Source organism: Triticum aestivum, chromosome 5B, assembly GCF_018294505.1.
Source record: "Triticum aestivum cultivar Chinese Spring chromosome 5B, IWGSC CS RefSeq v2.1, whole genome shotgun sequence".
NCBI lineage: Eukaryota > Viridiplantae > Streptophyta > Magnoliopsida > Poales > Poaceae > Triticum > Triticum aestivum.
In genome coordinates, this window is record NC_057807.1 from 493,240,279 (window position 1) to 493,256,628 (window position 16,350).

Sequence of the window (16,350 nt, forward strand, 5' to 3'; positions counted from 1 at the left end):
TATGTATTTTTTCAATTGTAATATGCATGGTGTTTTAAAAATACATTAATTTTAGTACATTAATGTTCTCTGATTTAGTACATTAATTTAGGTTAGTTTCATTTTTAGAAAAGTTTTATATATCTAGGAAGAAGGAAGAGAAGGAAGGAGGAGGAAGAAGAAAAAGTTTTATATATGCAAAAGTTACATTTTTAATTAGAAAAGTTTTATATATCTAGCTAGAAAGAAGGAAGAAGAAGAAAAAGAAGGACAGGAAAAAGGAAAATAAGAAGAGGAAGAAAGGAGAAGAAGAGGAGAGGAAGAAGAGGAGAAATAAATAAGAAGAGGAAAAAAGAAGAAAAAGAAGAGGAGAAGAAGAAAGGAATAGAGGAGAAGAAGAAAAAATAGAAAATATTCTATTTTTTCTTCCTCTTCTCCTCTTTTTTCTTCCTTTTTTTTCTTCGATCTTCCTCTGTCGTCGTCGATATACCCCTCCCGATAACTTCAACACGAGGGGCGGGGTACCGATACCCCCTCCCCGATAACATTATTTTCCCATGTATATGTATGTCGCGTCGTTGTCGATATAACCCCCTCTTGGATAACTTCGACATGAGGGGCGGCCGATATATATACCCCCTCTCGACTGTGATAACTTATACCACAGCAGCACCCCCCCCCCCTCGGCCCTCTCGCTCGACCAAACTCTCGAGGACACCCAAACCCTAGAGAAAAAATGATGTTGGTCTCCTACACCCTCCCGTCGCGCCCCTAACCGACAAACTCTCTCGAGGCCACCTAAATTTACCAAGTTAAAAGAGTGTTGTCATCGAGGCCACCCCAAACCCTTGAAGTGTTGTGTCGAGGCCACCCCAAACCCTTGAAGCGTTGTCTAGGCCACCCCAAACCCTAGAGAAGCAGCGACGAGGCCACTAACATGATTCCTTATTGTGATTAGCTAGCTAGTTCTACGTTTGCCACTAATATATATCCATCTGTACCATATTTGAATAATAATTGACATGTTGTAAATATTTGCAGAAACTATGGAGCACTCCCGAGAGAAAGCAACAGCAGCTATGTTGGGGGACATAATCGCACAAGGAAGTGATGTCGTTGCGTCATTTCTCTTAGACACCGATGGTCAGAAAGGACTGGGTGAAGAAGAGGACTATGTTCATGATGGCTCCGGCCCATTAATGCCGGTACAAGAAGAGGGCTATGTTCATGATGGCTCCGGTGACACAATGGAGGTACAAGAAGGAGACCGTGCTGACTGCTCCGGTGACCGAACCGAGTCCGGCCAGGTATATATATATATATATATATATATATATTAGTTAAGCCCGTGCTGGCTAGTTAATTGATGCATCCATTGTTTCGGTATATGTACACATATTAATTAACTCTCGTCTTTCTTCCTTTTTATAGCCCTCCGGATCGAGCACAACTTCGGTAAGGAGACGAGGCCCGAAGAAAAAGTTGAGCTCGGATGAAAGGTTTGAGATCAGAGAAATCACGCCCGACGGCGAACCGATTGAACCCATCCGGACAAAGAATGCATTTTCTGCTTAGTGCGGGGTTCTTGTTAGGGACAAGATCCCAATCAGCATCCAGCAATGGTATTAGCCTAAGGAGGAAGACCCTGAGGTGTCTTATGTCAATGATATGCAGAAAGAAGATCCTTGGACTCAGCTGAAGGCAAATTTCACCCTACCGCCAGAGAAGGATCCGGAGAAGCCAGTTAAAGAGTAATTAATCAAGTCTTGTGCTCTTAAGAAGATAGCAACCCTATTCAGGAGGTGGAGGAAAGAGCTGAACAAGTTTGTCGACAAAGAAGAGACACCAGAATTCATCGGCAAATATGAGAAGATCAAAGATCACTGGCCCGCATTTGTGGCCCACAAGACATCGGAAAAGAGTAAGAAGATGTCGGAGACAAACAAGCAAAATGCTGCGAAGAAGCAGTTTCACCATCGCACGGGGTCAGGTGGCTACCTCAAAGCCCAGCCTAAGTGGTCCAAGGCTGAAAATGATCTGCTTGAAAAAGGGATCGAACCAGAGACAATGAACTGGCCAGACCGTTGCCGGACTTGGTTATTCGGGGCTGGCGGAACCTTGGACCCTGTATCAGGGAAGTGCCATTGGACGGATGCACAACTGAAAATACCAGTCGAGAGGCTTCGGCACTATATCAATGCAGCACAGCGAGGGACGTTCGTTCCAGACAAGGAGAAGGACGAGCTCACAATGGCCCTCAGGAATCCTGAGCACCCTGGTCGGACATGAGGCACGCCTGGCTCCATTCCGTGGAAAGTTGGTTTTCCGGACGCAGGGGGTTAAAAAACCCACGAGAGGAGGAAGAAACTGGAGCAGGGCCAACTGCAGGCGCTGCACAAAAGGGTAATGGGGCTAGAGGAACGAGAAGCAGCAGATCACAGCAAACGACCTGCCGAAGCTTCCCCCGAAGCTACCCCGCGATCTCAGCGGAGAAGCAGTGTGGCTTCCACCGAGCTGCTTCAGCCGGAGCATGTATTGACGGCTCCTGCCAGCTATCCCGTGGATGCTATCACGGAGTCTCAAAATTGCCACATTATGACGCGATGGATGAATTTGAAGGTCAAGGCGGCTGTTGGCTTTGTTTATCCTACTGAACAAAGCACAACTTTTCACTGTCGGCCGATTCCAGAAGGATATGCTAGGGTGATGGTGGATGAAATAACGGAGGGATTTGAGGACCTCCAGCTTGACCACCCTACCGGTGAAGGGGAGACTAGGCTGTGTTCTGCTCTGAAGACTCCATGCCTATGGCGGAAGGAGCTCATCAACCTTTCGAACTGGACGCCTCCGCCTCCTCCTCCTCCTCCGGCGAGTCAGGGCACTCTGCCTCCTCCACCGCCTCCTCCTCCAGCGAGTGACGATTAGGGCACTGGGCCTCCTTCTCCGGCGCGTGGCGGCACTCCGCCTCCTTCTCCGCTTGCGCCGACGCGCCTGAGCAGCCAGCAGCCTCCTCCTTCTCCACCTCGCCAGCAGGGGCGGAAGAGACCCGCCGCCGTCCCGGCTGCTATGGCGCATCATAGTCCTTCTCCTCCGCCTCGTAAGCAAGCACGAAAGAAGACAGGCGCCGCAGCCGCTCCGTCTGCTCCGGCGTCTAGCAGCACAACCAGAGGCGGGAGGCAATACAGATACGGTCCACCTCTCAAGCCTCTAGAGAAGTTACCGTAAGAGAGGACCGAGGAGGAAAACGCGACGATCGTGCGGACCCACGTGAAGGAGTTCTTTGAAGGGGTGAAAGCAAAGAGACATCAACCTCCAGAGGAGAAGGTAGATCTGGTGAAAGCAAAGCGCACTCTCGATGCCCTAAGAAAACCGGCAAAGTCTACGCCGAGTACCAACTATGAGCGCATTACTGAACAGACATATCTCCAAGCGGAGCGGTCGGGAAGTACTGTCAGACATCAAAGGTCAAGAGAACGAGCAGCTGCAAAAAAAATTGACCAGCTCGGCGAACAAGCAAACCAATCGTGCCCCCCGCTCAATGTGTCTAGCGGCAACATCATCGCTAATGCTCCGGGGATGGTGGCCGTTTATGGCAATCTACAAGATTACCTGCCTGACAATCAAATTCCTGATTTCATGGAGGTGGACGAACACAGATACGAGTACGGGAAGCCTCTCGTCAAAGATGAAAAATATCTAACAACGATGATGTGAAGATTCCATGATTGGTACATGAAAACCTGCAGAGAGTCTGGGGGACGAATAGTTTGTATGTGAACATTAAAGAGGAGCACGACCTCGTTGGAACTGATCTGTTGTGTGTTCCATTTGAGGAGTTCTTCGGGTTCTTCAATCAAAAGGCCCTCGATAAATTAACGGTCTTTTGCTACTGCTTGTAACTACTATGTCTGTCATTAAGTCTCTATATATAGCTCGGCTCTTTCATTGCATGTATTTTATAATTAATTATCCTTAATATATTATGCAGATTAAAGACCGTCGAGTGCAGAAAACAAGAAATTTATGATATTGGGTTCATTAACACAAATATCATAGATGAATTTCTGGTTAAAAAGCACGCCGAAGAGGCCGAGGCCAACTTGCTACAATCGTTGATCAAAATCCAAAACAAAGATACCATACTCTTTCCTTACAACTTCAAGTGAGTGTTACTGTCGTGTGTATATTCGGTTTCCCTTATTACTCGAGCGAGGTTATAGTAATGTAATTGATGAGTTATGCATGCGTGCGCAGCTTTCACTATGTTTTTCTGGAGATTAAGCTTGAGCGGGGATTAGTAACCGCCTTAGACTCGAGACGAAAAGATCCCGAAACCTATGCGGACATGACTAAATTGCTCAACAAGTAAGTTCAATCGATCATTATCGCACCATATCGGCAACTTTTTGTTCATTTCCTGATATCTCAAGTAATAATAATTATTTTTTGTCTTGCAGGGTTTGGAAACAGTTCACTGCATAAGCTCCGGGACTGCCGAAGGAGCTGCGATATACATACCCGAAAGTAAGTACTACTGGCTAGCTAGTTGCGCGCATCTCCCGTTGATTCTATAGCTATACTTTCATAAATGCCATTTATACTGCTTCATTATCAGTTTGATTGACCTCTATTTCTCGTAAAGTGCTTGTGGCAGGAACAAGGGAATTATTTCTGTGGATACTACGTGTGCGAGTTCATCTACAACGCGACTTTGAAAAACAAGCGGGGCTACTCTAAAAGACAATATGAAGTGCGTAAGCAATAATATTCACAATTTCATTTTATTACACCATCATTTCTGTTGAGTTTCATACATATATATGTATTAATTAACCCCCTTCTTCAAATTAGACGTGGCAGATGCAGAATGAACTCCTAGAACCTGATCGCATGAAAGCAATTCAAGAGGAATTGGCGGGATTCTTTCTTGACCACGTCATCAATAAAGCCGGAGAATACCATGTGAAAGTTGATTTCAATTGCTAGGGGATTGTAATGAAGAGATCTTACATATTGTATATGTATGTAGCCAGTAGCATCGGATAGATAATACGAAAACTTGTTGTTCGACCAATCTCTCGGAGTCGATCGATCACTTCTCTCGGTATGCATGATGAACTTCTGTACTTAATGGTTCCCTTCATTTTCTTACTAGCTAGCGTGTCGAGGGCCTCTCTATGTATATTACGTAGCGTCGACCAAGCACGGACATAAGAGAGGACACTTCTCTCTATTAATTAGCTAGCTAACACAATATATGAAACATCTAAATTAACCCCCCCAAACCCCCAACCCCCCCCCCTTTCAAAAAAAGAAAAAACCCAGCCACTGTAATGCTGATGCGTGGATGCCTTTTGGTCCCGGTTGGTGTCACCAACCGGGACCAAAGGGCCCCCTGCCTGGGCTTGGCGCACCGGCCACGTGGAGGACCATCTGTCCCGATTCGTGTTAGAACCGGGACTAAAGGGGGGAGGTATTAGTAACGACCCATGAACCGGGACTAAAGGCCCTTACGAACCGGGAAAAATGCCCCTTTTCTACTAGTGCCTACTCCCAGTGGGAGTAGGACTCCTCCCTGGCACGCCTCCTCCTGGCCGGCCGGCCCTCCCCCTTGATCCTTTATATACGGGGGCAGGGGGGCACCTCTAGACACAACAACAATTGATCCTTGGATCTCTCAGCCGTGTGCGGTGCCCCCCTCCACCATAGTTCTCCTCAATAATATTGTAGCAGTGCTTAGGCGAAGCCCTGCGACGGTAGAACATCAAGATCGTCACCACGCCGTCGTGCTGACGGAACTCTCCCTCGACACTCGGCTGGATCGGAGTACGAGGGACGTCATCGAGCTGAACTTGTGCTAGAACTCGGAGGTGTCGTAGTTTCGGTGCTTGATCGGTCGGGCCGTGAAGACGTACGACTACATCAACCGCATTGTTTTAACGCTTCCGCTTTCGGTCTACGAGGGTGCGTGGACACACTCTCCCCTCTCGTTTCTATGCATCACCATGATTTTGCGTGTGCGTAGAATTTTTTTGAAATTACTACGTTTCCCAACACATACCACAACTTGTTCTTGCATAGTGTGGTTCATTGCTCGAGTACCGGTGATGGTGATGCATAGTTTGCGCTCATGCTGAGGCCACATTTACGGTCCGTCGTGGCGCAGTGTATACAGGTCTTATTTTATAGATAACAATGTTTTTGACCGGGTATAAATTACAATATTGATTATGCAAGTTTATAAAATTAACCATAACTTTATGCTTTTCCCTAAAAAAATGTATAACTTTATGCTAGAAATGGAAACAAATAGGTGGTTCCAAATGCAGTTTACCTTACATTCCATGTTTTAGACGAAATTGTTGTTGATTTACTGTGAAAACAAAATTGAGGGGGTCCAATTACCAACCTACATGGAAACAATAAAAAAATTGCGGGAAAACACTCGATGGTTGGTCAACACTAGGCCCCCAATGGATTAGCTCGCCCCTCGATGGAAAGAGTGGCTGTTACTGCATGCCAATTTGGCACGTACTCCCTTCATTACAATGAGTGCACGCATCTTAGTGTTCAACTTTGATCATAAATTAGACCAACCAAATGTAGGTTATACGTGATACAAATTATATGGTTGAATTGATATTGAGAAGAAATTTTCGATGGCATAACTTTTAAGTCGCATGAATATATATTATTGATCCAATTCTGATCAAAGTTGAATTTTGGAAAACGGAACGCCTTATTCACTGGAACGAAGGAAGTAGCCGCATGGCAACAGAGGCAATGCTGTATGCAGGGTTAAATTATTTCATTCTTTGGATATTTTTGCCCAACGTCTTAGGTCAAGCAGTCCAAGTAAATAGCAACAGATACATTGCCAAACCAGCATCAACCATCCCCAAATCGTTGGTTGCATAGTTTTATCTCCAAGGGAGCTAGAGCACCTCCCTGGAAAGAGAACATTTTTTTGTTATTTCAAAATGATTTTTTATCTTTTGCAATGCAAGAAGCCATAAATTGACCAGGTCCGAGAGTTACAAGAGAAATCCCTACATAAAAAATTATAAACGGACCCACGAGGAGTTCGTCGTCCTGGACAAGCCGATGGCACGCTGCGAGCCTAACACGAAGCCACACCTAGTACTTATCATAGAACCAAGGAGTCATTGTAACTATGACCCGGAAGACAATGCATGCTAATGAGAGACGGCACCGAGCCAGCGACGACGATCGAAGCACAAACCATTAACGTCAAGAACAAGCTAAAGATCGAGCGAGGAGACAATAATCCACATCAACACCGAAATGTAGTCATATGATCATATCGAAGAGATCATCGACGCCACTGGAAACCGAAGCGGATCATCTTGATTAATGATATCCCCCTCCCCCAGAATCTGGTAGACCGGACATCAGGAAAACAACCATCACTTGCCCGACGGTGCTGCTAGAACCAATACCTCCTCGACAAGGACTGAGGTATTTATTCCACTGCATCGTCTCCTCTACCACCAGGACGAACGACAGGAGGACGCCAATTTCTAACAAACTAGAGAAAACTTCATACGAGAGCGAATATCCATTCCTAGGGGCGTCGGAACCGGCCACCAAAGGTGAGAGAGACATGCAGAATAAGTTGATGAGGATGAGGACTAATTTGTGGCAGTTCCTTTTTTAAAAAGAGAGTGTAGATTAATCCTTCAAAAACACCGTAGCACAAGTCCTTACGACCTAACTATGCTAAAGCATGTGTCACATCATTATCTTTTGTGTTGATTTTTCCCCACAAGTTTCATGAAGCGGCGTTCATGTTTAAGCTGCTTGAATTCTCACATGACGATGCTACTTATATTTGATCTACTCAGATATGTCGATTTGAAATCTCTTACCACTAAATTGCAATCAATCTCAAACACTAACAGATTGGTCGTACACTGCTGATTGTCTCAGACTTTCTAGACAGGCACATGCTTGTCCTTCATTTTCGCCATGATGGATTATATCCCAGTATTGTGTGTGTGTGTGCGCGCGCGCGTGCGTGTGTGCGTGCGTGCGTGCATGTTGGTTGGGTGTGAACTCTGTAAGTACTTGTTCGGTTAATCCCCTCCACAAGGAGTTGGAGAGGATTGGAGGGGTCAAATCCCAACCGAACAAGGCCTAAGGTTATATCACCGCCTTGGGACGTTTTAAATCAATAAAATATACTTTGTCAAGAAAAAAAGATGAGGCTCTTCCACAAACACACATACACTCCAATTTTACCACCTAGTATTAGGCTAAGTTTGCTATTTGAATAGTGTTGTGTTGAAATGCCGAAACTAGTCACTTCCTTGTTTTCTTACAAATTTTGGCAAGATCCTCAAAAGAAAAATCAATTGGAGTTCAAAATACTCCCTCCTTGTTTTCTGAATAGGATGTATATAGACATGTTTTGGTGTATAGAACAATGCCAGTGCGTTGCAACGGGATATAAATATTCTAGCACATTAGCTTGTGATTTACCTGTTAATAATAATGCGATTGTGTAAATAAATGTCCATCAAATTCTGCCCGTAAATTACCTTGTATTTTAATTAGAAGTTTGGTAAGTAAATTAAAATAGAATTTGTTCGGAAAGTAAGTAAATTAAGGTGATTGATTATCATATACATGGAAGGTTGGACAAATGGGGGGTGAGAAGAAAGGTAAAATAAGAACCTTACGTTCTTTTTAAGTAGTATAGATATAGATATTTGTTCACCTATTTCAGTACGTATATAATCCATACCGAAATATCCAAAACATCTTATAATTTGAAACAGAGGGAGTAGCATATAGCACAAGGTCCAGCAGTGACTAAAAACCCTTAAAATCTTAGCTTTCTTTTATCACTTAGGAGTCATGCAAGATAAAAGTCTCATGCACGGTTCTGCACGAGAGAAAGAAGCAAGAAATCCTCTTTTTGACTCAGATCCCCCACTCCAGTCGTTTGTAACAAAATCTATCTGAATCGAAGAGCCCATAGCTTTCCTAATATCAAAACTAGTGCACTGTCGATGTATTGAATTATAGAGAGCCCATTAGATTGATCTTAAGTTGGTTCTCTTGAACCAGACATTCATTATTCATCTCTAGCAGCATAAGATACACCAAAACAAGTACTAATATAATTAAGTTGTGATACAGGACACGCATACATGTACATATTACACAATAGTATAACAAGCACTCTCAAAAAAAAAGAAAAAAATACCAACAGTTTATAACAAGCATATAATAACACTAGTAACACACGTCCGTACATATACTCAATCTGCACGCATAGATCCAAACAATCCTTCACTGGTCACTGTTTACAATATAGATGTTGGAACCAAGTGATGTTGAATCAATCACTCGGATTTATTCCATGGACGACACGCAGCAGAGGCGACAGAATTACCAACATGCATGGCAATATGTGGCATCGACCGTACGCTGGAGTCGTCTCGTGAGTCGTGATATACCTGCTCACGAGATAACGTAGCGGAGCTCTAGGCGCTGTCGCGTAGCCGCTGGAGCAGCGCGGAGCGGAGGGCGGCGCCGTCATCGTGCTGCAGCGCGGCGGGCACGTCCACCACGACGTCCTGCACCGTCGCGCCCTGCACGCGGCTCACGCACGCGTGCTGCACCTGCATCTCAAGCGAGCGGAGCGGGCTCATCAGTCTCGCCGGCGCGTACGGGGCGGACCCCGCTGCCGTCGTCACGCGCAGCGCCGCCGCGTCCCGTCCCACCATTCGCACCTCCACCGTCTCGTCGCCGGCTAGAAAGTGCTGGAAGGAGGCGCCGCCACCGCCGAGGGAGCCCGAGTTAGTGTCCCACCTCGCGGCGGCCGCCTGCTTGCTCTCGTCCTCGAGCCGGGCCACACGGGCGCGCAGCTCGGCGATGTATGCGGCGGCGTCGGCGAGGAGGGAGGCCTTGTCCATGCGGGACACGGTGGGGACAGCAGCGCGGAGGTCGCAGAAGCGGCGGTTCAGTTTGTCGCGGCGCTGCCTCTCGGCCTCCACGTGACTGACTGTGGGCCCCTCGGGGCGTGGCCCGGGCTTCCTCCCACGCTGCTTGGCCGCCGCCGGCCGCGGCGTCGACTCCGTGGAGGCAGGGAGGCTCGCCGCCGGCAGCTCCGAGATCTCGGAGTCCGTGGACAGCAGGGACCCCGCGGGCCACAGGTCCCCCGCGTCCTCGCTCTTGGCCGGCACGGCGACGTCGCCGAGCAGCCATTGCTCGGGAACCTCGCAGGAGGCGAACTGGATAAACTGGTGGTGGTGGTGCTCGAACTGCCCGGACGGCGGCGAGACCGGGAAGAAGGAGGAGCACGGGGAGAGCAGCTCGTCGTCCATGGCCGGCGGGACGTGAGTGCGTGTCGCTACTCGAACTCGCAAGTGGAGATGCGGCGAACCTGTATTTCCACTCCGCTATGGCCATGTATTTATACCTGTGGCACATTGGCGGTTGAGACATAATCTCCGTTCCTAAATATTTGTTTTTCTAGACATTCCAACAAGTGAGGCCCTGCTTGTTTCATAAGTCCTAGGATTTTTTTAAGTTCCAACGTATAAGTCACAAGTCCCTACCTGTTTGTTTACAGGGACTTATAAGTCCCAAGTTCCTACCTGTTTGTTTACAGGGACTTATAAGTCCATGTTGCACCGCTGCAACGAGGCTCAGGAGATGGCCTGTCCGGTGATTGGAGGCACCGCTGCAATGAACCAAGGCAGAACGAACTGAGGCGGGCGGCGACGGGGCGGCGAACCGAGGCGGGACGGCGACGGGGCGGCGAACCGGGGCGGGGCAGCGACGGGGCGGCAAACCGAGGCGGGGCGGCGACGGGGCGAGAGGCGGGGCGGCGACAGGGCGAGCGGCGGGGCGGCGGCGGCGATTGGACCGAGAGGCAGGCGGCATGCGGGGAACGAGCCTGGAGCGACGCCGGTAGGTCCGGCCCGGGATAAGTCTCAATAAGCTTCTCCCTGAGAGTCTTATTTGATAAGTCCCAAATCACCATAATAAGTCCCAATAAGTCCCTTGTGTTTGGTTTAGGTGGGACTTATAGGAACTTTTTTAAGTCTCAAAACCAATAAGTCCCTGGAAACAAACACACTCTGACTACATACCAAGCAAAATGAGTGAATCTACACTCTAAAATATGTCTATATACATTCGTATGTGATAGTTCATTTGAAATGTACCAAAAACAAATATTTAAAAACGGATGGAGTAATATATACGTTTATCTCACGGAAATGGTCTCTGTCGTTTTCGACTTACCTTTGCCCGCAAAAAACATGTCCGTGTGAGCCCGGGCTTGAGATCTTGAAGGAACCAATAGATGACAATTAGGTTAGTTAGGGTATGTACAATGATTGATAAGATAGTTTTATTTCAAGTCTTGCATGTAATTTAAAGATAATAAAAAAGTATGTCTATAATGAGTTATATCTTAGGGGGTGTTTGTTTTCAGGGACATTTTGATGTAGGGATTAGAAAAAGTCCCTAGCAAACCAAACAGAGTGGGACTTTTTTGGGACTTTTTACTAAAAGTCCTTAGAAGCACCTCCTTGAGAGTCTTTAAAAAGTCCCAGGGACTAGAAAAAGTCCTAGGACTAGAGAAACAAACACCACCTTAGCCTCATCTTCAATAACTCGTTATTCCTCAAAACATGGTGAGACAAATTGTTCTAAAAGATCATCTCTTGTCTTCTCTTAAATACTCTCCTTCACCTCATTATTTATCATACGTGGCACTCCTAAGATATCATCATTGTACATGCCCTTAGAGTTTTGTAGTCACTTATAAGTTAGTCACTAGTACTAGTATGTGATAAAGAGAAAAAAGACACGAGCAAGTTAAATTGCAGTGGTGAGCTAAAAAAAATAAAATTCATGGACACCAGCATTCAGGACATATTTTTATAGAAGAAACACACCCAAAATGAGGTACCGGAAATTCGCTCCTGACGGGTTTCGAAAACTGGGCGCAGGCTACAACACTGAACACACTTGCAGTGGTGAGCTAGACAACCAGTAACATGTGCATACATGTTGAAAATGGATAGTTACTTTCTAACAAGAGAGTCATGTTTATCTTTCTTTTTTTAAAGTCATTTTTGGGTGCTGAAATGACCTTTTTTGCGGGAAATGACCTTGATGGAGAATTTTGACATAAAACACATAATTTAAGTATTGAAAACTACGGAAAATCAAGCATGTAGAGGACGGATTCAAGTATATATGTGCAGGTTGATTTTGAAACATACATATGGAAAATCAGAGGGGGGTGACTCTTCTTTTGTTCAAAAAATAACCTGCACATACAAATATGGAAATCAGAGGGGGTGGCCCTTCTTTTGTTCAAAAAATAACCTGCAAATACATATGGAAAATGGATAATTACTTCACACAAAAAAGATGGACAATTAGTCAAGAAATCATCTAAGTTTAGAAAATAACGTGAAATGACCTCAACTCAAAATTTTACCAAAAACAGATCATTTAAGTTTGGAAAATTAAGAAAAACCCATGCATGTAAAAGCATCTACACCAGATGCCTCAAACCCCCTTCATATGCTCGGGCGGACGGCTCGGTCACAAAAAATGACCCAGACGGGCGCCTCAAACGGGCCTCAAATTCCCGGGCCGACCGGCACCCCTAATATTCAACCCAAATATGGGGAGGCTATGGCACCACCGGGAGCGTCCGTCACGTCGTACTGACGGTCGGGTCCCACACGAAATCGCCCGGAAACGCAACGCGCCGAGAGCCGAAGCTTCCGGTGGGGGTGTGAACGCCGTGTGGCGCCGCTTTGGCTCGCCGCTCAAGGCCAAAGCCCGACTATTTAAGCCGACCGCCGGCACCAAAACCCTACCTGTCCCCATTTCCCCCCTCCCGTCCGTAACCACAACCACTTTCCACTCACCGCTACAACTAGTAGCCATGCATGCAACCACGCCGTCGGGTAAGGAGCTAGCCAGATCTGACGCTGAAGCACCGACAGCAACTCCTTGAGCAGATCCGGGCAAGGCACGAAGACCGGATCGCCGCGGGGCTACCTTCGTATGCGGTTGATCCGGAGGAGAACTTGGAGGAGGAGGAGGAGGAGGAGGAGGAGCACGAGGAGGACGTGGGGGGCACTGGGGCCGCGGATATGTAGGCTGAGCAACAGGCGATCCTCGATCCCCTCTGGTGGGAATCAGGGGCGAAGGCCAAGCGCCGTCGTCTGCATGAGGTGGAGGCGGAGCACGCCACAGACGTTGACGAGATGCTCGCTTATATGTATGAGAAGGAGGATCCGGAGCCCTCCAACGTGCCCAACTAACCGACACCCGGCATGGACATCGTGGACATCTCCGCCGACAAAACTTAGTATGGACTAGTGTGGTATATGTAGGAACTCTTTTGTATGGTTTGTATGGATGTAGGAGATGAAATATGAGGTATTCGAATGCATAGCACCAAGTATGAGATATGACCCGTCAATGCCCGCTGACGCGTCCGGTTGCCTCCGTGAGCGTTTGAGGGTCCGGATTTGCCAAGTCATAACGGTGGGACAATTACAAATGTGCACGTTAATTTTGAAACTTAAACATGACGTAGGAAAAACAACCAGAAGACGGTTGTTTCGACAGAAGTTATTGTGACTTATACTGTGCCTATGGCCAATTTGCAAACTTTATGCACATACTTATATCCATTCTCTACATGATTATATATAAAAAATGCTTATGTCCATTCTCCACATGATTATCGTAACTTTCTAGGACTTAAATGATGTGATTTTCGCAAATTTCTGAGCCGAAATCATATACACACCATGTTCCAAAAACCGAACACTGAAATAAACTCGCCGGAAGCTGGAGTGCAGCTGCGTTTGACCATGGTGATCCTTGACCTTTCTCCCGAACAATCCATGCAGGAGCTAGCTTGACTTACGTGTGACCTATTGACCTTTTTCTTTTCTTTTTTTGGACGGGCCATGAGTCATGCAAGCACGCACGGCGAAGGATTCATGTACTCCTATGGGGCAAAAGGTGCCGGGCCAGGAAGGTCTCGATGCATTACGTTCTACTCATATGGGAAATGGGAAATAATGGGCGGATGCGCACAACATGTTTGCACCACAAACAGAAGGCATGAACTATATTGCCTAAAAGAAAATGGCACCGACTATATAGAAGTTGCGTAAAAACAATTGGGAGTCGGTCGATTGTTGGGCATTAGATTTTTCATCCAACGGACATCCAACCTTCTTCTTTCTTCAACCGCCTTTCACCCCGCTGATTGGTGCCGACCGAATCGGTTGCTGCCACCACCAATGTTTTGCGGCATTCCCGCGCATGCCTTGTCGTTCAACCATGTTGCCACCACTTCGACATTCCCTCTAAACACTACTATCACTGGCACCGGCAGCTATCCCGCTCTACGAACTCAATCCTTCCACTCGCTCCCATGGATGACATCCCGGACCCAATTTTCCTGTCTCACGCTCATTCATGGCTCGGGCCTCGCTAGGGACAGCGACGCGACTGACTACGTCGCCCTTGGTTGGGCCTCGATTCTCCGCTGCCTCACCCTCACCAAGGAAAATCAATTGGCGTGTTTGCAATTAGCAAATGTGCATATATATACAATTGCAGGTGCAGTGCAACCGGGGCAAGCTTTCTCGCGCCCGCAAAAAAACACGCCACACGCTACCACGGTTCATCTTCATCTAACTCCTCTTGCTAGCCCACCTCGATAGGGCACCAAAGAAGGTGGCCAGCTCTCCCCTTGGGATACCCACTTGCTTCCAAGTGTGGCCCTCACTCTCGATTCTGCTGATTACCGCAATTATGATGGGGTGGCTCCACCGAATACTATGGCGTTTATATGCTTCCATATGGTTATAGTTGACGGGCATAAGATTGACGAAGTCGTCACACATGGTCGTAATTGACGGGCATGCATGTCATACCGCTGAAAGAAAAGTGCCGGAAAATCTTAACAAATTCAGAAAAATATGGTCACACGTGTTAAGTCTACGACTTGAACCATGATGGCCAAGTTCCAGCACAAGAAACACAGTCGTGTGAGTTATGCTCATTTCCCTAGACGTCAATGGTCTGCTTTTTTGCTAATTTGGTAGTCACACAGTAGAAAAGGTTTCACAAAATACTGTGCCATCAGTCCATCCGTGTGACCTACCAGCTCCGAGATCTTAGGGTAAATCGATCGAGTGAGACGTGTTGGTGAGAAAAGGACTGCACATGGTTTGCCTTTGGCTCGTAGTGAACGACAATGGCCGGAGAGGACATGATGATACTGTGCTGTAGGTCTTGAGGAGCAAGCTTTCTCGCTTTAACTTTGTGCAAGTAATTGTGGCAATTGCCATGCTGAAACGAGCAAGGTGCTGGAGCGTAACTAGCCTCTGACGTGCCGGCCGGCTGGCAAACGCACGTCACCCCGCTTCGCGCATGCATCAGACGGTCGGAGCCTTGGAACAAGCTAGCCAAAAGATGGTACTGCTTGGGAACTTGAGCGACGCGTCACCATGAGGAAAAGGACGGATGATTCGCGCCAGGCCAAACTACACGTACGTACGACCGATTGGATGCATGGCAGATAGATGGATAAGATACGGAGCTACGCTAGGCCATGGGCTTCAGTTCCCTTGCAGGTTAGCTCTCCCAGCTGAGTGATCATCCCGGCGGTGAGATCTCGATGTGAGTCTCTCTCGATCTGACGGCACGACCTACTAATTGAGTCGATCCTTATCGGTGAATAGCTACACGTTTTGACGGGCGCGCTACGCAACAATCCAGGCAAGAGTCCAAGAGGAACACAGCTTCGGGTGCCAAACACCGGACGAACACCGCATGCTTCAGCTAACTACTACTAGGAGCCTACTAGGAGTATTAGCTACCTACGTGCGTCCGTTCTGAGCTTCGTGCGGCCCGGAGATCGAGATCGATTTATGTACAGGCTACCAGGGTTTAATAGGATTGTCTAGGAGCATGGTTAACAAGAGAGGCAGCAGCCGGGTCTATAGCTATGTCCATGTCATCTATAGTCTTCATACAACCAAGACCATATAATAAGATAGCTATAAGTTGACTGTTGGGTTGGATTTAACTATTAATATCTGCATGCTGGGATTGGGTGAAAGACAAATCGCCAGTTTATAGCATAGCAGCTCGGGCTCGTGCCTTGTGTATAGGCGGGCGACTGCTGAAGCGCCCGTTCTGCTCTCTCTCCTCACTTCTCTCTCTTCCACCTAGGATTTTTATGACATGGCAGATCTTATAGCCTGCTGAGTAGGACATATTATACTTGCTCTAGTGCATGCGCACATGCCGCCGGTATAGGACATCCTTTCGGTTCTT

At 47.1% G+C, this 16,350-nt stretch overlaps 1 protein-coding gene across 1 annotated transcript; it reads right to left on the reverse strand.

The window, feature by feature from the left end:
* Positions 1 to 9,220: 9,220 nt before the first annotated feature.
* On the reverse strand, positions 9,221 to 10,427 carry LOC123116583 (transcription factor bHLH14-like). Its single transcript, XM_044537522.1, has one exon. The coding sequence runs from the start codon at positions 10,332 to 10,334 to the stop codon at positions 9,492 to 9,494; it is 843 nt and encodes a 280-aa protein (XP_044393457.1). The 5' UTR covers positions 10,335 to 10,427; the 3' UTR covers positions 9,221 to 9,491.
* Between the last annotated feature and the right edge of the window lie 5,923 nt (positions 10,428 to 16,350).

Coding starts and splice junctions, on each gene's coding strand:
- LOC123116583 (XM_044537522.1), bottom strand. CDS start 10,334: ATGGACGACGAGCTGCTCTCCCCGTGCTCCTCCTTCTTCCCGGTCTCG.